Source organism: Neoarius graeffei, chromosome 10, assembly GCF_027579695.1.
Source record: "Neoarius graeffei isolate fNeoGra1 chromosome 10, fNeoGra1.pri, whole genome shotgun sequence".
NCBI classification, from domain to species: Eukaryota; Metazoa; Chordata; class Actinopteri; order Siluriformes; family Ariidae; genus Neoarius; species Neoarius graeffei.
Genome location: NC_083578.1, coordinates 9,178,425 through 9,199,724, shown reverse-complemented (window position 1 = coordinate 9,199,724; position 21,300 = coordinate 9,178,425). Strand labels below are relative to the sequence as shown.

General features: G+C 41.6%; 2 protein-coding genes across 3 annotated transcripts in view; one reads left to right on the top strand and one right to left on the bottom strand.

The window, feature by feature from the left end:
• Positions 1-9,519, top strand: part of fhip2b (FHF complex subunit HOOK interacting protein 2B) — a 53,987-nt gene extending 44,468 nt beyond the window's left edge. The window contains exons 14-18 of one of the 2 annotated variants that reach the window (XR_009655483.1): positions 1,057-1,200; positions 2,851-2,991; positions 5,499-5,599; positions 7,241-7,438; positions 9,351-9,519. Coding sequence is in view for 1 of the 2 variants with exons in the window: in XM_060931232.1 (XP_060787215.1) it covers positions 1,057-1,200; positions 2,851-2,991; positions 5,499-5,599; positions 7,241-7,361 (507 nt within the window). In the remaining variant the exon portion in view is untranslated. Of the gene's footprint in view, positions 1-1,056; positions 1,201-2,850; positions 2,992-5,498; positions 5,600-7,240 lie in introns of both variants that reach the window. The other variant, XM_060931232.1, reaches the window with a different exon arrangement.
• Positions 9,520-9,528: 9 nt separating this feature from the next.
• nudt18 (nudix (nucleoside diphosphate linked moiety X)-type motif 18) lies at positions 9,529-14,063 on the bottom strand. Its single transcript, XM_060931234.1, has 4 exons — positions 14,025-14,063; positions 13,453-13,628; positions 11,572-11,785; positions 9,529-11,029 (listed from the first exon to the last, which is right to left on the bottom strand). Exons 2-4 carry the CDS (start codon positions 13,600-13,602, stop codon positions 10,419-10,421), a joined length of 975 nt encoding a protein of 324 aa, XP_060787217.1. The 5' UTR covers positions 13,603-13,628; positions 14,025-14,063; the 3' UTR covers positions 9,529-10,418.
• Between the last annotated feature and the right edge of the window lie 7,237 nt (positions 14,064-21,300).

Sequence of the window (21,300 nt, the reverse complement as noted above, 5' to 3'; positions counted from 1 at the left end):
TAAAAAAACCCGCGATTTTTATTGGACAATAAGGTGCCTACGGGGTCGTGTGAGGTAAAATTACATCCGCTTTATTTATAGCTCAGTTACATCCCTGCTGTGTCTGCCGGAGAATTTGAGCTTGAAGTTGCTGATCTGAAGGCCTCGGACATGTGGGTGAATAAGTTCAAATCGCTGAATGAAGATTTGGAGAAACTTGCACGGCAGCAAGCAGAACTGGCCAGCCAACACAAGTGGACAGAAATGAAAAAACTTCCACATGCAGACGAACTGATTGTGAAAACATGGAACGCGCTTCCAGTCACGTACCACACACTGCAGCGAGTGAGCGTTGCTGTGTTGACCATGTTCGGATCTATGTATACATGTGAGCAGTCCTTCTCTCATCTAAAACACATCAAGACCAACCTAAGATCGCGTCTAACTGATGAAAGCCTCAACGCCTGCATGAAGCTCAACCTCACCGCATATCAGCCAGATTACAAAGCCGTCAGTAAAACGATGCAGTCCCAGAAGTCTCATTAATGGTGAGAAGTGGTTTTTTTTCCCCTTCTTGGCTTCAATATAAAAACGTAATTAAAAATAATACATTCGTACACTCTAAAATTGTTTGGTCTTTTTAAAAATACATAGGCCTACATTTAATTGTATTCATTTTTTTAATGGTATGGCTCTCACGGAAATTTTATTTTTTAAAAATGGGCATTTATGGCTCAGTCAGCCAAAAAGGTTCCCGACCCCTGGTCTAGACGCTATACCAGAGACGGTTGAAGAATCTCCACTTTGCCACATCCAATATGGCGGCGAGGATGACGTATGATTCTACGCAGAATGCGGCGTCTATGTTTATATGTCTATGGTCCTATCCAATAATAAAGGTGAAAAAAGCCCAAAAAAAATCTTTAAAAAAAAAAAAAAAGAGAGAAATAGAATTTTGATGATAAAAGAATTTCCCTTCAGTTCTCCTTTAAAACCTTGATAAACTTTGAAACACCAGAACGAGATAGCTGTATGCTGGTAGATTAATTCAGTCTCTTTCTTCTTCTCATCTCGCAGATGAAAGAGTGTTCGGCTGTGTGCGCGGACTGGGGTTGGCCGGACGTCCCGAAACCCACCGAAGTCCTCTCCAACAGTGCAGACTTCTACGAAGGGCACTTCCTCAAAGTGCTGTTGGACAGGATTGCACGCATACTGGAGCAGGTAGCCGTTTTGTTATGCATCATATTTATCCAGATGAAATAACCTTTACATTCTTTACATATGGGTCTGTCTCAGAAACTGGGTCCTGTGGGGGTCCCCCACTAAATATACTCAGTCAATAAACTGTACGGTTTTGAATGGTGATGGTTTTAATTTGAAATAAAATGATGAAAGAAATAATACAGATAAAACTAAATCTTTGATGTGAATACTCTATTCAGAATTTGGCAAAAATTCTGCAAATTTGTGGAAAAATGGCAGCTTGATCTGGGACATGATAAACGGTCGACTACATCGCGTTCCCTTAAAAAGGTTGTAGTCCACTGAAAAGTCTACAGTTATCACTGATCGTATTTTAAGTTGTAACTTTATCCACCTAAGGATTGGTGCACTCACAGAATAATCATAACCGTAATAAAACATCATGCAAAATATTTGATCACCGTCGTAACTCCGTTTTCCGCAAACCCAAAACCAATACGATCGTGCATTTTGATCTAAACGGAAAGCCTCAGGGTCAAGATCACTACTTCACCAAAAGTAGTAACTTCAAATCACTACGCCATATAAACATTTAGTTATAAATCTGCGATTTTGTTTTTTAAAACGAAAGCTGAAAGTTCGGTATAGAATATGTTTCTTACAGAATGTGTTACGATGGTAGCTGGTCTTGTATGAATTTCTGAGCTATAAAATGAGTTGTGGTCTATTTTTTACCGTAGCGTGTAATTTGTGTGCGGGGAAGGACACACATTAACAATTTGCATGTGTAGAATGGAATTTTCCACTCCAGCAGTTAGAAGTTGATCGTGCTTCCATTTGCGGTCTTTCTGTTACGCGGGTGATCTGTTCGGACGTTATCACTGAAAAGGTGAGTTTTGACAGTTTTATTTTGTTTTAGTCTTGCAGTATAAGGCAATAGAATGTTTCTTTTTCATCTTACTTTCATATTTCGTAGCGTTTGCGTATTTTTGGCCAATATTTTGCAACCACGGTCAATTTAGATCGAACTTTTGATAGAATCTACGGCCGGTCATTTTGCCCCGCCCCCGCCTCGCGCTCTGTCCGGTGCGGTAGTGATGTCCCGTTGCTCGCGCGCCGCAGCAGAGACCCGCGCGACCTTCAGCCGGTACAGTCGCTGTTCTTTTACCACCGCCGTTATTCTCATCTTTCCGGTGTGTTCTTGATTTTTCCATTGTGCCCTATTTCGCCATATCAAATACCCAAAATGTATCATATTATTCATATTTAAGTGAATCATCAATTCAGTCATCATAACTTGGCATTTTTAACCCAAGCAATCAAAAAGAGGAAATTTATTCAATATTTTCACTCATCTGTGAAGGAGGGGCTTTAATTCTTCATGATGGAGTTATTTTACATGGAAATCAATTTTACAAAAGCATTTGAATTGTAATCAAAATAATTTTCCACAGTGGAGGCCAGATAAAGCAAGATGTTATTTTTATTCTTATTAAACATGACAAAAGAAGCATTGAGTGTTCGGTAAATGCAAAAAAAAAAAAAAGTAAAATTAGAAAATTTATTTTTTTGACCATAATGTCTCAAATGAGAGACCGGTTTCTGAGACGGACCCAAATACACAACACACACTCGAAATCATCATTTTGTTGTTTGTGTGTGTGTCAGCCGTACGAGCTGAACCTACAGGTGACGTCGGTGCTGTCTCAGCTGGCTGTGTTTCCTCACCCTCATCTTCACGAGTACCTCCTGGACCCCTACATTAGCCTGAGCCCTGGCACTCGCTCGCTCTTCTCTACACTCGTCCGAGTGAGCGTTTTTCTTTTCTTCTCTCTCTATCGCGTTACCCATGTCCTGGCTCTGCTCTCTAAAACTCCAGAGTAAAGCCCAAAAAAAAAACAAAGCAAACCCAGTAGTCTCCAGTTAATTTCCTCCAGTGAACGATCCACAACTGTGTGTTCGATACAAATTTGGAACATGAAATACATCTTATTAAACATGCTAATGAGTGTATCTGACTAACCCTAGGTACATACACATCACCGGCCGCTTTATTAGGAACACCGATAACAAACACCTGCTGTTTGATGCCGTTCTCTAATCAGCCAGTCCCTTGACGATGCATCAAATCATGCAGATACAAATCAAGAGCTTCAGTTAACAGTCTTTAGAGTTTACAGAGAATGGTGCAAAAAAACATCGAGCGAGTGAGCGACAGTTCTGTGGGTGGGGAAAAAACAAACGCCTTGTTGATAAGAGAGGTCAGAAGAAAATGGCCAGATTGGTTCGAGCTTTTTGGCCAGGAAGGATATAGCAACTCATATAATCACTCTTTACGACCGTGGTGAGCAGAACAGCATCTCGGTATACAACAGCAGAAGACGACATCAGGTTCCAGTCCTGCAGCCAAGAACAGGAGTCTTAGAATCAACAACAAGTTCCTATTAAAGTGGCCAGTGAGCGTATTATTATTATTATTACTATTATTACAACCCCGATTCCAAAAAAGTTGGGACAAAGTACAAATTGTAAATAAAAACGGAATGCAATGATGTGGAAGTTTCAAAATTCCATATTTTATTCAGAATAGAACATAGATGACATATCAAATGTTTAAACTGAGAAAATGTATCATTTAAAGAGGAAAAATTAGGTGACTTTAAATTTCGTGACAACAACACATCTCAAAAAAGTTGGGACAAGGCCATGTTTCCCACTGTGAGACATCCCCTTTTCTCTTTACAACAGTCTGTAAACGTCTGGGGACTGAGGAGACAAGTTGCTCAAGTTTAGGGAGAGGAATGTTAACCCATTCTTGTCTAATGTAGGATTCTAGTTGCTCAACTGTCTTAGGCCTTTTTTTGTCGTATCTTCCGTTTTATGATGCGCCAAATGTTTTCTATGGGTGAAAGATCTGGACTGCAGGCTGGCCAGTTCAGTACTCGGACCCTTCTTCTACGCAGCCATGATGCTGTAATTGATGCAGTATGTGGTTTGGCATTGTCATGTTGGAAAATGCAAGGTCTTCCCTGAAAGAGACGTCGTCTGGATGGGAGCATATGTTGCTCTAGAACCTGGATATACCTTTCAGCATTGATGGTGTCTTTCCAGATGTGTAAGCTGCCCATGCTACACGCACTAATGCAACCCCGTACCATCAGAGATGCAGGCTTCTGAACTGAGCGCTGATAACAACTCGGGTCGTCCTTCTTCTCTTTAGTCCGAATGACACGGCGTCCCTGATTTCCATAAAGAACTTCAAATTTTGATTCGTCTGACCACAGAACAGTTTTCCACTTTGCCACAGTCCATTTTAAATGAGCCTTGGCCCAGAGAAGACATCTGCGCTTCTGGATCATGTTTAGATACGGCTTCTTCTTTGAACTATAGAGTTTTAGCTGGCAACGGCGGATGGCACGGTGAATTGTGTTCACAGATAATGTTCTCTGGAAATATTCCTGAGCCCATTTTGTGATTTCCAATACAGAAGCATGCCTGTATGTGATGCAGTGCCGTCTAAGGGCCCGAAGATCACGGGCACCCAGTATGGTTTTCCGGCCTTGACCCTTACGCACAGAGATTCTTCCAGATTCTCTGAATCTTTTGATGATATTATGCACTGTAGATGATATGTTCAAACTCTTTGCAGTTTTACACTGTCGAACTCCTTTCTGATATTGCTCCACTATTTGTCGGTGCAGAATTAGGGGGATTGGTGATCCTCTTCCCATCTTTACTTCTGAGAGCCGCTGCCACTCCAAGATGCTCTTTTTATACCCAGTCATGTTAATGACCTATTGCCAATTGACCTAATGAGTTGCAATTTGGTCCTCCAGCTGTTCCTTTTTTGTACCTTTAACTTTTCCAGCCTCTTATTGCCCCTGTCCCAACTTTTTTGAGATGTGTTGCTGTCATGAAATTTCAAATGAGCCAGTCTTTGGCATGAAATTTCAAAATGTCTCACTTTCGACATTTGATATGTTGTCTATGTTCTATTGTGAATACAATATCAGTTTTTGAGATTTTGTAAATTATTGCATTCCGTTTTTATTTACAATTTGTACTTTGTCCCAACTTTTCTGGAATCGGGGTTGTATTATGTGACGGGTATAAAGGCCCGTTACATCATTTCCCCTTCAAACTACATAAAAGCTTAGTTGCGTTTTAGCTCCGTTAGCATCACCTCGTCAGCTTGAAAATAATAACGAAATAATTCACCATCCTATAACAAAGTTGTACACTGCTATATAATCTGTAGGAAGGTAGGTTTTAAATCGTTCCTCATTTCTCAGCACGGTTCCTGTTTCTTGCTGTAGGTGATCGGCGAGCTGATGCAGAAGATCCAGCACATCCCAGACTTCACCCAGAGACTCATTACAGTCAGAAAACAGCTCATGGGCCTCGAGGAGGACACTGTGTAAGGCCGTGTGTTTTTGCGATTTCATTTTTAAGTAAAGACGGATGTGTCCTAGAAAGTGCTTAATCATATGAAGTAAGGAATAAGCACTATGAGATGTGCAGTTATAGGAAAATTATCAGTAACAGGTTGGTGTGATGCAGAACAGACGTGACACGGAGCTGTTTTTATTCTGCTTATACATTTTATAGTAATAGCTCACAGTGATAATTATAATATATTCCAACGCTATTGTTTTGTTACTGCAGCTTTCAGGCATCAATCAGTCACTTCTTTTAAAATCTGCTGACACTGGATGTTAAATGAAACGTTCTTGTACTTATTGTTCTGCCTTCTGAACAGTCAAAATCAAGAATGAATTCACTTTTTCGTTAATTGATAAGCCCCGCCTTGTTTTTTGTTTAATTGGTCAACACTGTGTGAGAATGCACTCGGAGAGAGAAGCAGTGGAACCTTGAACTAGAGCCCTGCACTCCCGCGGGAGTCCCGCGGGACCCGCCGCAAAGCAGTGCGGCGCGGGACAAATTTTGAAAGCTCATCGTGGGCGCGGACGGGACCGGAAGTGCACATATGCGCGCGCGGGCGGGAGCGGGAGTGCACATATGCGGCGCGGGTGGGAGCGGTGATAAGCTGCAGTCCCGCTAACTAAAAACGTGCTTGAAATAAAATTTATAAATTATTAATTTATGTCTATCATATATAATTTGTGCAGGATATTTTATTTGGCATTAATAAAAACATTTTAAGATGCCTAAATTTGCAGAGAAAGTCAGATTGCCAGATTGAGTGAGGAATGGCATCTTAAACTTGCCATTGATCACCCTAAAGGGAAATTCTTTGATCACTCTAATGACTCACAGTTCACACCCAGCTAGCAAGAGAACCATGAGTGAATTGATTTACTTGTTGCGTTAGTCTACAACTTTAATCAGAGAGACAGGTTACACAGTGACGGTAGGCTTGACTCAGTGCTATCCCAGAAATCCTTCCTGTAATATGCAAATTTGGCTGTCCAATCAGAGGCGGCCACATTTGCATATTACAGGAAGGATTTCTGGGATAGCATTGAGTCAAGCCTACCGTCACTGTGTAACCTGTCTCTCTGATTAGAGTTGTAGACTAACGCAAGCAGTAAATCAATTCACTTCTTTTACTAGCTCTCCTTTGCAATAAAAAAAAAAAATTGGTACAAAACAAGCCCATTCACTTTTTTATGCTGATCAGAGAATTACAATGGTTTCTCATGTGATAAAAATGTGCGATTTGCGATTAAATATTTTAATCGTTTGACAGCACTAATAATTATTATTATTATTATTATTATTATTATTAGAGATACTACATGCTGAATTCAGAAACAAGCTAAACAATAACAAACGTGAGCTGTAGATATTTATGCTCAAATCCACTCAAAGTAGGGGGCGGGGCACCATCACGCTGTGTCAAGACAAGAACTTTCCTGAGAAATAATGCGAACGTCTGCATCATGCGGGATTTGCGGGCGGGAGCGGGACAAAATATGGCGGGCGGGAGCGGGACTGAAAATCATAATTTTTTTGTGGGCGGGAGCGGGACTGAAAAATCCGACCCGCGCAGACCTCTACCTTGAACCTTGTCCTTTCTGATTTCTTCCACCCCCAGAGTGGAACACGGGACCCTGTTGAAGGGCGTGATCGTACTGGAGGAGTTCTGTAAGGAGCTGGCAGCCATTGCCTTCGTCAAACTCCCCGTGAGCGATCAGGAGCATCTCTCAGCTCCTTGAACAAACACGCAGCTGAAACTTCAGGTGCTTCAACGGTCACGTGTTCGCACAGAGGAAGGCGGGACTGACACTGCAGGGTACGATGCACCAGCATGGGTCACTTTTTACGCTCGTGGGTACGGTAAGGGTCGGTCCCGATGCCTCATTGCTGGTCACGTGGTTGGAGTTGACTGCTTTTTACCAGCCTTTTGAAGACCATGAGACATGTGGTGCCTTTAAAATATTCAAGAATTGACTGAACGATGATCATTAAGACTTTCATCTTCTATATGAGTAGAAAAATTATTTAATGTGATAAATGAGTTCTTCCTCAGTCAGTACATTAACACTAAAAACTGAGGGAAATGACTCAGGTTATTTTCACATCCATGCAAATGTGATGAAGATACAGTGGCCGGATTTAGTATTTATATCATAACGAGACTTATTTTTAGTTACATTATTTTTTAAATATAGATGTTCAACCAAAATTGTAGTTATTCTGATTGAACAAAATCCACGAATGCGCGTTTTTTTTCCTAGAAGCTTCGCAGCATCGTCAAGATATTCCTTGCTGCCAAACCAAACGTCCAAGGGGCGGAGCTGGACCTGGATCTGATCCAGATCCAACTCCTCCTACCGTATAAACCTCACCTTTGGTGTAATTAGCTGGAATAGAGCAATAATTTATACTATTTGTGCATCCTAAGGACTGCATTTGAGACTCCTCATTAAAGAGTGTGGTAGCGAAGATCACCGTTTTCTGCACATCATGAAATACACTAAATAAATGTTTAATCAGCAGCCCAAAAATGCTGCCTTAGCAAGGCAGCCTCATCCCAAAGAGTGCAAAATGGGTACGGGTAGCGGCGGTATTGAGTTGAAGTGTTCATGTTCAAATTTTGCACGTTGTATATTTAAGTTATTCCCCGAAATCAAGTCGTACTTGAGCTGGTAGCTGACGAGGCGCGTAGCACCGAGTTGTCTATAATCCGTGTACGACGAGATTGAGTGAATGGAATAACTGTTTTATTCTATCCACGTTCACTGGATTTCGAGAAACGGAGCATTTTTTTATTTTTTTTTGCAAATTTGATCGAGTTTATACAAAACGTCCGACAAAATAATTTCCGCTTAGAATATAAACAAACCAGCGAAATAACAGGCGCAATTTGTGAAAAATGCTAAAATAATAGTTCTTGAAATTTTTTTTAAACATATATGTTCTTACTATCCAATACTTTTATTTCATATTTTTTTTGGGGGGGGTTTGATGTTTTCGAGTCGAGTTTATATTTCGTCCTCGGTTGGTTCAGCAACACGGTCCGCCATTTTGTTTTTCTCTACTCACGGTATATGAGCTGATATCCTAGTCGTAGAATAGCTAATCAGAGCGCACGATTGCTCATATCCAGTGAATGTGGATAGAATAGCTATATCATCTAACTGATTATTGTTACGTGTCTGGTTAGTTAGCGAGCTACATTTAAGGTAAGGAGGAAGCATAACGTATAATTTAATTTTCCAACTTTGACTTTAACATGATCCAAGTTGGATAATTAATCCAGGAGTTAAATGTCAGTATGGTGAGATTGATTTATTGCGAATCCTACGGTAAATATGTCTCGAGAACATACAGAACAGATGATTTAACCTGGGTTTGGAGGATCCTAAGCCATCTCTCACGTCTCTCCGTTCACCTTTCCTACTCCGTTTTGTTCGTCATACGGTATAAAGATGGCAGAATTATCGCCTTAAACATGTACTTAATGTTTAAATTGATCATCTCGAGTCTCTTTCTGCACTTTAGTCTTATTATATGTTTTGAAACAAGTGTGTAAAATGATTTCTGTTAGCTTTATTAAGTGTGATACTTGATGTATGGACATTTTTGTTTTAATTTATGTGTTTTAACGTTACGCAGCTGAACCAGACACGAAGGGTCTGCTGATGTTTCCGGTCATGTTTCGTCATCCGATTTCTCTCTTTCACTGTTGTCTTTTTCCAAAGGAGGAGTCACAGTCCTGATCACTGTGACGTTAATTAAGATGAGTCTGTATTGCTGAATACAACGGCTCAGACCCAGCATCGTGAGTGAGTTCTGAGTTCTGACTGGACTTGTATATGTGAAACAATCTGATCTGTGTAAACATGGATGATATAAAAATCTAAATCATGACACTTGCTGTATCAGTACATTTTTATTTATTTATTCATAAAACAGAACAGCTTAAACCTGGTGTAGAGCAATTCCAGCGTTATGGACGTGACACTTGAACTCAAAATGGCAACAAATGACCCAGTGCATGTTTTATTGTCTCCCAGTATTTAAACAGGTGTTGCATATTTTAAGGCTGTACCATACTGGAGAAGTGATAGAACAAGAACAATTCCCATAGTACATCTAGGGCATGCCAGAAAATGCCAATAAAAGATGCGTTATGGATGTGACAGAAAAAGTATCACTTTTCTTGGGTGACTGTACATTTTTATCAAACTCTGTGAAATTGTAAACCTAATGTCGAAATGGAGATATCCATTTGATAGAGGGGTCCAAGGTGAATATTAAAAAATCTTTGTTTAAAATATTTTGCATTTCATGCAGAGTTTCGGAAGGAAAAGTCAGCGTTATGGATGTGACGAAATTCCGTTATGGATGTGACACGTCTGAAATAGACATGGCATATGTTTAGAAAATCAGCAATTTAACCACCATGACCCTTTGAAAAACTCTCTAAATATCAGCTAAAACTATCAAAGTTCTTAAATAATATTTAGGATGGCTATTGTTTTGCTGTTTTGTGGATTTTAGCATACATTTCTGTGGCAATAATATAGAATTGTACATGATCAAAGTTGATTTTAGCTTGGGTTTTACATTATAAGAAAGAAAGACTGACAGTGACATATTAGGCTGGTTACAAATTGGTTCAACTTATTCACATCTGTAAAATACAGGCCTAGGTGATATCACCGGGAGTGGTTTTGATGTATTACATGTTGCTTTATTTTTGCATGGTGAGGTTGACATTTACATGGAATTGCCCTGTAGTCAATTTCATGAGTAAAAGCTTATCGTTAGACAGTGTCCATGGGCAGGAATGATCTGTCCTTTATCCTCCTCAGCATCTTCCCTTTTAGACTCTGATTGGTCACTTCGTACCACGTGTACTTCTCGCTGTCCAAAAGCGGCGGACTGCTGAACTCCGCCCCCTCCTCTGAAGGCTCCAGGGTCAGGAGTGTATTGAAACAGATCCCATCTGATTGGCCCAGGACGCTGCTGTCGTGCTGCACTCCCAGAATCCCACGCGGGTTAACGTGCAGCGTGTGATTCGTTGCCTGCGTGTACTCTTGGATGGCTTTGCACCCCGCCCATTTGAGCGAATATCCTTTCTCTGAGATGGCCACAGGAAGGCGAGTGTGTGTCTCAGGATTGGACGTGTGCTTGGTGAGAAGCAGCCATATTCTCTCCTTGGAGCTGAAGATGAGCAGCAGTCTCTGACACACCACAGGGCAAGGCAAGCTCACAGGGTGAGAAACGGGGAACCAAGGCTTCTGACGATATCTCAGTCCAGCGTTGATGAGACATATAATGTCCTGGCCGCGCAGAGGAAGAGGAGTCTCTCGATCCCACCACTGAGCCTGCAGCGACTCCGAGTCAGCCTCGGACGGCGTCTTCAGACTGCCCCCTGGTGGACAAAGCAAGAGGAAGCGTTGCTGTTCTTCAAACATGCTTCACTTAGCACTCAACTGAAAATAAGAGCTTTTAAAGAAAAATTATAAGTATGATATGATTTTTATACTCTTTTTCTAGTTTTAACTGTAGCTTTTGAAGGGAGTTGAGTCTCTGTATCATGGCTGAAGTGCACTTGAGCCCCCAACTGCTCCCTAGGTGCTGTAGCATAGCTGCCCACTGACAAACAAACATTTTTAACCCCTTCAGTGCCCTTGGATGAGTCACGTACATCATGAAATCTTTTACCACTGTGAAGTAAAAGTAATGTGCCATGTAAGGTACGTAAAAGGAGGCGTTTATGACGAGTAGCGTACGTCATAAGGCACAGCGGTAAAAGATTTCATGACGTACGTGACACGAAGGGGTTAAAGTGATCAGAAGCGTGAAATAACTGCGTAAACTGATTTTCAAGAGCTTTTTTTACCATACCAGCCCAACATGGAACAGCTTATATGCCGGAGTGATTAACATTATTACGATGCCACGAGCGCTGACCTGTGATCTCGGCAAGGAAGGAGAAGCGGATCCACTTCGGCCCCCGTTCTTCCACCAGCAGCATGGTGATTGGTTCACACTCAAACCCTGATTCCTCTTTCACCTCCCTGCGCAGAGCTTCGTGGATGCTCTCGCTCGCCTCCATGCGACCTGCAGGGAGGTACCAGCGACCGTAACACTCCCTCTTTGCTTCTTGCACCATCAGCACCTTGCCCTACAACATGCACACTCGCCGTCACTGTTACTGCAATGCCATACATGTTTATCTTCTAATGCGAAGTGTAGCATATGCATACTTGTATACAACCCCGATTACAAAAAAGTTGGGACAAAGTACAAATTGTAAATAAAAACAGAATGCAATGATGTGGAAGTTTCAAAATTCCATATTTTATTCAGAATAGAACATAGATGACATATCAAATGTTTAAACTGAGAAAATGTATCATTTAAAGAGAAAAATTAGGTGATTTTTAAATTTCATGACAACAACACATCTCAAAGTTGGGACAAGGCCATGTTTACCACTGTGAGACATCCCCTTTTCTCTTTACAACAGTCTGTAAACGTCTGGGGACTGAGGAGACAAGTTGCTCAAGTTTAGGGAGAGGAATGTTAACCCATTCTTGTCTAATGTAGGATTCTAGTTGCTCAACTGTCTTAGGTCTTTTTTGTCGTATCTTCCGTTTTATGATGTGCCAAATGTTTTCTATGGGTGAAAGATCTGGACTGCAGGCTGGCCAGTTCAGTACCCGGACCCTTCTTCTACGCAGCCATGATGCTGTAATAGATGCAGTATGTGGCTTGGCATTGTCATGTTGGAAAATGCAAGGTCTTCCCTGAAAGAGACGTCGTCTGGATGGGAGCATATGTTGCTCTAGAACCTGGATATACCTTTCAGCATTGATGGTGTCTTTCCAGATGTGTAAGCTGCCCATGCCACACGCACTAATGTAACCCCATACCATCAGAGATGCAGGCTTCTGAACGGAGCGCCGATAATAACTCGGGTCGTCCTTCTCCTCTTTAGTCCGAATGACACGGCGTCCCTGATTTCCATAAAGAACTTCAAATTTTGAGTCGTCTGACCACAGAACAGTTTTCCACTTTGCCACAGTCCATTTTAAATGAGCCTTGGCCCAGAGAAGACGTCTGCGCTTCTGGATCATGTTTAGATACGGCTTCTTCTTTGAACTAGAGAGTTTTAGCTGGCAACGGCGGATGGCACGGTGAATTGTGTTCACAGATAATGTTCTCTGGAAATATTCCTGAGCCCATTTTGTGATTTCCAATACAGAAGCATGCCTGTATGTGATGCAGTGCCGTCTAAGGGCCCGAAGATCACGGGCACCCAGTATGGTTTTCCGGCCTTGACCCTTACGCACAGAGATTCTTCCAGATTCTCTGAATCTTTTGATGATATTATGCACTGTAGATGATGATATGTTCAAACTCTTTGCAATTTTACACTGTCGAACTCCTTTCTGATATCGCTCCACTGTTTGTCGGTGCAGAATTAGGGGGATTGGTGATCCTCTTCCCATCTTTACTTCTGAGAGCCGCTGCCACTCCAAGATGCTCTTTTTATACCCAGTCATGTTAATGACCTATTGCCAATTGACCTAATGAGTTCCAATTTGGTCCTCCAGCTGTTCCTTTTTTGTACCTTTAACTTTTCCAGCCTCTTATTGCCCCTGTCCCGACTTTTTTGAGATGTGTTGCTGTCATGAAATTTCAAAATGTCTCACTTGTTGTCTATGTTCTATTGTGAATACAATATCAGTTTTTGAGATTTGTAAATTATCGCATTCCGTTTTTATTTACAGTTTGTACTTTGTCCCAACTTTTCTGGAATCGGGGTTGTATGTTAATGATCCTCACCTCAGCGTTGAAGATGACAGCACTGACGATGTAACACACACTTTTTTTCACTGTTACAGCCTGCACATGATCAGACATGGAGTCCAAGTCTAGAACCTCCAGCCCTTCTCCGTTCAGCAGCATCTCCACCTTTTCCTCCACAGAATCCATGCTGCTTAATGGAGGTTCACTGGAGACTGAAGGGGGGGGAAAAAGTATATGTATGACGTCATACAACATGAACAGGACCCCGGAAGTAAATTCCTCCCTTCATTTCAGTCACTTGTCTGAAATTTTTTTGTATGTAGTCTTCAAGTTAAGCTTTTTAAATATTAAAACAGCAACTTTTTAATTAAATCATGTTTAACTAGCTATGCTAAATTAAATAATGACTGTTAGAAGTTATGGCTAACCAGCAAAACATTAGCACAAGCATTAAGTAATGTCTAAACAGCTAGACTGAGTGGGTTAAATGGGAAAAGTTACAGCTTTGTAAACAGGTTATGGTAGTGTATCATCATAAATCTTTACATCTGTCTATTAAAATAGAAAATATATATTTAGGCTATACGGTAGTTAGAATACAAACATACCAGCGTTGTTTTCCGTGTACAGAGACTTCTGCGCTGTGATTGGTTGAAATCTAAGGGACCGGAGTAAAATTATGGACCCGAATTATAAACGAATAACTTTAATATTCTGTGTAGATGCCAGAGGTGGACAAAGTGCCCAACTTCATAACTTAAAGTGCCATTCCACCATTGGATGTATTCTTTGGCATAAAATACAATATATTTTGTATATTGACCAAGTCCTGAAGACCATCGCTGAAGCCATCAACACAGGACTGGTATGGGCAAAGCAGGGCTGGGGAGCAGGTTGCCCAAGCAAAGAAAGCACCAGCAGGCATCCTGACCTCTGCAAGAGACTGGCAGCTGCTAGTGGACCTTGAAAAACAACTGAAGTTCCCCAGCCACATTGCAGTCACCACCCTCCGTCCTGATATCGTCCTTGTATCCGAGGCCACCAAGCAGGTCGTAATGCTGGAGCTGACAGTCCCGTGGGAAGACCGCCTGGAAGAAGCTTTTGAAAGGAAGCTCTCCAAGTACATGGGGCTGGTCAATGACTGCCAGCAGTCAGGATGGAGGGCAAAGTGCCTTCCAATTGAGGTAGGCTGCAGAGGCTTTGCGGCCCGGTCCTTGGCCAGCACACTGGGGTGTTTAGGCATCGTCGGACAGCAGAAGAGGAGAGCCATCCGCAATACCACCGAAGCGGCAGAGAGGGCCTCAAGATGGCTGTGGCTCAAGAGAGGAGAACCATGGAGTCGTGGTAGCTAGCATGCCATCTGGACACAAGCTGGGGTCTGATCAGCCCCGGCTGGGTCATCTGGATGAGGGTGTATGATGTTGAAAGACCCGAAACACCCAATGATTCCAGGAACATCACTGACGATGTGTCCAGTTGCATCAGTAGATGTGTTTCCACAACAGTGACAACATATATAAATGGTATCACTAGATAGAGAAATCTTTTAGCTTCAAAATGATATATCAAACATAATTTTTTGACAACGACAAGTATATTAATTTTGCGACCAAAGTCACCTACCCTTTTAATTTCCGCGCGTGATGTCATCGGCAGGTTCCCCTTCTTGTGTACCACGTGATGTGGCACACATTATCAGCAATGGCGGATAGAACGCGATAAAAATAATACCAATAAATCTAGCTAATACCAATAAATCTAGCTAACTGAAAGATTAACTCAAAATTTTTCGCAATTTTTTTGGCCCCCATATACGAGGAGAAATGACTCTCTCACTTTGGGGGTTTCCTGGTCTAAAAATAGACCGACACGTGGTACACAAGAAGGGGAACCTGCCGATGACATCACGTTTCACTACCGCGCGGAAATTAAAAGGGTAGGTGACTTTGGTCGCAAAATTAATATACTTGTCGTTGTCAAAAAATTATGTTTGATATATCATTTTGAAGCTAAAAGATTTCTCTGTCTAGTCATGTTGTCATAAAATATATTGTATTTTATGCCAAAGAATACATCCAATGGTGGAATGGCACTTTAAGTCAAAGTACAGATCCCACTGATCAAATGTTACTCCGATACAAGTGAAAGCTCTCCAGTCAAATTTTTACTTAAAGTACTTGCTTTTAAAAATACTTAAGTATTAAAAGTACATTTTTCTGTCAACGCATCGTTGTATTATTGCCACAACGCTTACAAAACCTAATTCCGTTACCAAAGACAGAAATGTGAATTCACAAAATGAACGCATGCTGTGCCATCATGGTGGTTTAATGTTAAGCTAGCTAGTCAGTGAAACTCCACCTGACATGCTAGCAAACTCAAAATCATATTGGGTAGCTAACGCTACTAGAAAAGAAACATTTCTACATTGTTTATTTGGCAAGATTATGCTAAAACATATTTCTGAAAGGACTTCAGATAATTAACATTATTCATGTTGGCCTACAGTGGTGCTTGAAAGTTTGTGAACCCTTTAGAATTTTCTATATTTCTGCATAAATATGACCTAAAACATCATCAGATTTTCACACAAGTCCTAAAAGTAGATAAAGAGAACCCAGTTAAACAAATGAGACAAAAATGTTATTCTTGGTCATTTATTTGTTGAGGGGAAATTGTCCAATATTACATATCTGTGAGTGGCAAAAGTATGTGAACCTTTGCTTTCAGTATCTGGTGTGATCCCCTTGTGGAGCAATAACTGCAACTAAACGTTTCTAGTAACTGTTGATCAGTCCTGCACACCGGCTTGGAGGAATTTTAGCCCGTTCCTCCGTACAGAACAGCTTCAACTCTGGGATGTTGGTGAGTTTCCTCACATGAACTGCTCGCTTCAGGTCCTTCCACAACATTTCCATTGGATTAATGTCAGGACTTTGACTTGGCCATTCCAAAACATTCACTTTATTCTTTAACCATTCTTTGGTAGAATGACTTGTGTGCTTCGAGTCATTGTCTTGCTGCATGGCTCACCTTCTCTCGAGATTCAGTTCATGGATATATGTCCTGACATGTTCCTTTAGAATTTGCTGGTATAATTCAGAATTCATTGTTCCATCAATGATGGCAAGCCGTCCTGGCCCAGATGCAGCAAAACAGGCCCAAACCATGATACTACCACCACCATGTTTCACAGATGGGATAAGGTTCTTATGCTGGAATGCAGTTTTCCTTTCTCCAAACATAACGCTTCTCATTTCAACCAAAAAGTTCTATTTTGATCTCATCCATCCACAAAACATTTTTCCAATAGCCTTCTAGCTTGTCCACGTGATCTTTAGCAAACTGCAGATGAGCAGCAATGTTCTTTTTGGAGAGCAGTGGCTTTCTCCTTGCAACCCTGCCATGCAGACCATTGTTGTTCGGTGTTCTCCTGATGGTGGACTCATGAACATTAACATTAGCCAATGTGAGAGAGGCCTTCAGTTACTTAGAAGTTACCCTGGGGTCCTTTGTGACCTCGCCGGCTATTACACGCCTTGCTCTTGGAGTGATCTTTGTTGGTCGACCACTCCTGGGGAGGGTAACAATGGTCTTGAATTTCCTCCATTTGTACACAATCTGTCTGACTGTGGATTGGTGGAGTCCAAACTCTTTAGAGATGGTTTTGTAACCTTTTCCAGCCTGATGAGCATCAACAACGCTTTTTCTGAGGTCCTCAGAAATCTCCTTTGTTCGTGCCATGATACACTTCCACAAACATGTGTTGTGAAGATCAGACTTTGATAGATCCCTGTTCTTTAAATAAAACAGGGTGCCCACTCACACCTGATTGTCATCCCATTGATTGAAAACACCTGACTCTAATTTCACCTTCAAATTCACTGCTAATCCTAGAGGTTCACATACTTTTGCCACTCACAGATATGTAATATTGGATCATTTTCCTCAATAAATAAATGACCAAGTATAATATTTTTGTCTCATTTGTTTAACTGGGTTCTCTTTATCTACTTTTAGGACTTGTGTGAAAATCTGATGATGTTTTAGGTCATATTCATGCAGAAATATAGAAAATTCTAATGGGTTCACAAACTTTCAAGCACCACTGTAACTCCGTTTTTACATGCTAACTAAGAGTGTCCAAGTTAACTAGCTATGTGTTAACATTAGCCGTGGACAAGGCGATGGCAACTTGGCGGACAAATCCATAGAAAGTCGTTTGACTAACCAGGCTGCATAGCTACGTTTGCAACGTTATCGCTAGCTCTAAAAGCACACACAACTTCATTGCAAGCTTTCTCTTGGAATAAAACGTTTATATACCTCAATATGCTTCTGCAGGTTGGATGGCAAGTTTTTGTAGGCCGTGATGTGGTTTGTTTTTGGCAAACATATTTAAAATGAAACAAATCTTTAATCCTTTCTGAAAACTGAAACATGGGTTCCTGGGCCATGAGTGCGTGCGTTCCCCAGAAGAACCGCCTCCTTCCATTCTGCCATCAACTGATCGTGTTAAATAACGCTGCTGAGAAATCACTGAACTTGACTTTATACAGTCTGTGGACGTGACGTGACCCTAGTGATTACTGATTTACACAGTGTCACCTGTGGAAAAAACAATCACATTTTAGAAAAAATAACACATCCACTTTCAAAGCTGCTTCATAGTAACGAGGAGCTTGATAGAAATGTAGTGGAGTGAAAAGTACGATATTTGCCTTTTAAATGTAGTGAAGTTAGTCATAAGTTTCTAAAAAAAATAAATAAATACCAGTACTCAAGTAAAGTACAGATACTCAAAGTGTACTTAAGTACAGTACTCAAGTAAATGTACTTCGTTACTGTCCACCTCTGGTAGATGCATGGTTTATGGAGAACAGTAAAATAAAAATAAACAGGAATACTTAAATTTTGGGCGGCACGGTGGTGTAGTGGTTACCGCTGTCGCCTCACAGCAAGAAGGTCCTGGGTTCGAGCCCCGGGGCCGGCGAGGGCCCTTCTGTGCGGAGTTTGCATGTTCTCCCCGTGTCCGCGTGGGTTTCCTCCGGGTGCTCCGGTTTCCCCCACAGTCCAAAGACATGCAGGTTAGGTTAACTGGTGACTCTAAATTGAGCGTAGGTGTGAATGTGAGTGTGAATGGTTGTCTGTGTCTATGTGTCAGCCCTGTGATGACCTGGCGACTTGTCCAGGGTGAACCCCGCCTTTCGCCCGTAGTCAGCTGGGATAGGCTCCAGCTTGCCTGCGACCCTGTAGAACAGGATAAAGCGGCTACAGATAATGAGATGAGATGAGACTTAAATTTTGGTAATAATTATACTGCATAAAACAAAATGCAAATTAGTTTTTTGATGGCTGCACAAGAGTTTTATATATAACTCATAGAACTTTTCGACAGTCCCTGAATTTCCCCACACAGGACTTGAGACTGTCTGTCTATACAGTCATTAGTTAGTTACACTTTTGTGAAGTTTCTTCTTGCTATAGAATGGTATTGTGAGAGAAATTAGAAGTTAAATTAACATTTTACTTGGATTCATTTGGGATCCTCTATTTTTTGTGAAATACAGTAGTACTTCATTTCTGTGTTTTTTTTTTTTTCTACAGAGTTCAGAACAAAGATATCATGGAAATGTGATCAAATTACGTACAGTCCTGTGCAAAAGTCTTAGGCACATGGAAATAAATGCTGTAGACCAAAACCGGCTTAAAAATAAATGTTTCAACATTAAAAAGTAATCCCGTAAACAGCAGTAAGCCATAATAAATGAAACAAAGTCAATATCTGGTGTGAGACGACCCTTTGCTTGGGGGGAAAAAAATAGTAGTCTGAGGTCCAGTGAGTGCAGTTTTATGCGGAAATGAGCTGTAGGTTTTACTGAGCATCTTCCAGAACCAGCCGCAGTTCTTCTGGACACTTTGACTGTCACACTCGCTTCTTCATTTTGCACCAAAACCCAGCAGCCTTCATTATGTTTTCTGTTTTAATCTGAAAAATGGGGCGGCATGGTGGTGTAGTGGTTAGTGCTGTCGCCTCACAGCAAGAAGGTCCTGGGTTCGAGCCCCGTGGCTGGCGAGGGCCTTTCTGTGTGGAGTTTGCATGTTCTCCCCGTGTCCGCGTGGGTTTCCTCCGGGTGCTCCGGTTTCCCCCACAGTCCAAAGACATGCAGGTTAGGTTAACTGGTGACTCTAAATTGAGCGTAGGTGTGAATGTGAGTGTGAATGGTTGTCTGTGTCTATGTGTCAGCCCTGTGATGACCTGGCGACTTGTCCAGGGTGTACCCCGCCTTTCGCCCGTAGTCAGCTGGGATAGGCTCCAGCTTGCCTGCGACCCTGTAGAAGGATAAAGCGGCTAGAGATAATGAGATGAGAGATGAGATCTGAAAAATGCTCTTTTATGGAATATGCTGCTCAGATACAATTTTTTGTCTTTCTGTATCATTTAATTTTGTGCTGGAAAAAAATACGAACGTTTGGAACTCCTAAAACGTTTTTGTAATGTTTTGACTCGACAATGTAGAAGTCATAAAATAGAAATCGATAAAGTTTGGATGAAAAATAATAGGGGGTCTAATACTTTTGCACAGTACTGTATGTTGAAGGATAATCTTTTCACAGTAAAAAGTAAATAACACACACACACCATGTCCAGAAAAGTTGGGATATTTTCCAAAAGAGAATAAAAACAAAAATCTGAGATTTGTTCATTCATGTGAGCCTTTATTTAACTGACAAAAGTAACAAGAAAAGATTTTCAATAGGTTTACCGACCAACTTAATTGTCTCATCTCATTATCTCTAGCCGCTTTATCCTGTTCTACAGGGTCGCAGGCAAGCTGGAGCCTATCCCAGCTGACTACGGGCGAAAGGCGGGGTACACCCTGGACAAGTCGCCAGGTCATCACAGGGCTGACACATAGACACAGACAACCATTCACACTCACATTCACACCTACGCTCAATTTAGAGTCACCAGTTAACCTAACCTGCATGTCTTTGGACTGTGGGGGAAACCGGAGCACCCGGAGGAAACCCACGCGGACACGGGGAGAACATGCAAACTCCGCACAGAAAGGCCCTCGCCGGCCCCGGGGCTCGAACCCGGACCTTCTTGCTGTGAGGCGACAGCGCTAACCACTACACCACCGTGCCGCCCCAACTTTATTGTATTTTGTCAATATAAAAAAAGTTAGAATTTGATGCTTGCATACACTCAAAAAATAAAAACGCCGTGACAGAGGCATTATTACAGTACCATCATATTACACCACCTTTCCTTTAATAATACTTTTTAATCGTGTGGGAACTCGGGATACTAATTGTTGCGGTTTTGCTATTGGAATTTTTGTCCATTCTTGCTTGATACAAGACTTTAGCTGCTCAACTGGGAGTTCGACTCGTGGTTGGGTCATACCAAAGACCATCATAAAAATGGTACCTACTGTCATCTGGCAAGGCTCTGCAATACAGATGTGAGTAGGGAGCCAAACTCCTGCAGTTACCAGAGGACTGGCCTTCACTGTAACCCTTGCTATGTAATTGAGGTATTTCGCCTGACGTCACAGGGTCACGTGACGCCCCGGTGTCCGCCATTTTGAACGTCAAGCCTACATACTAACGCTGCAGACAGAGACGGAGAACCAGCTTGAAAAAAAACGTGTTACAGACACCTAGAATAGATTAATTTGTCAGTAAGCGCTCTATAAATAACCATGGTGTTTGCTTGTTGTGCTGTGGGCTGCCACAACAGACAGGGACAGCGTGCAGGACGCTCCTTTTACCGGTTTCTAGTGATGGGAATTTCGGCTCTTTTGGCTCTTCTTACTATAAGGAGCCGGCTCTTTCGGCTCCCAAACGGCTCCTGAGATTTTATTTTTGATTTAA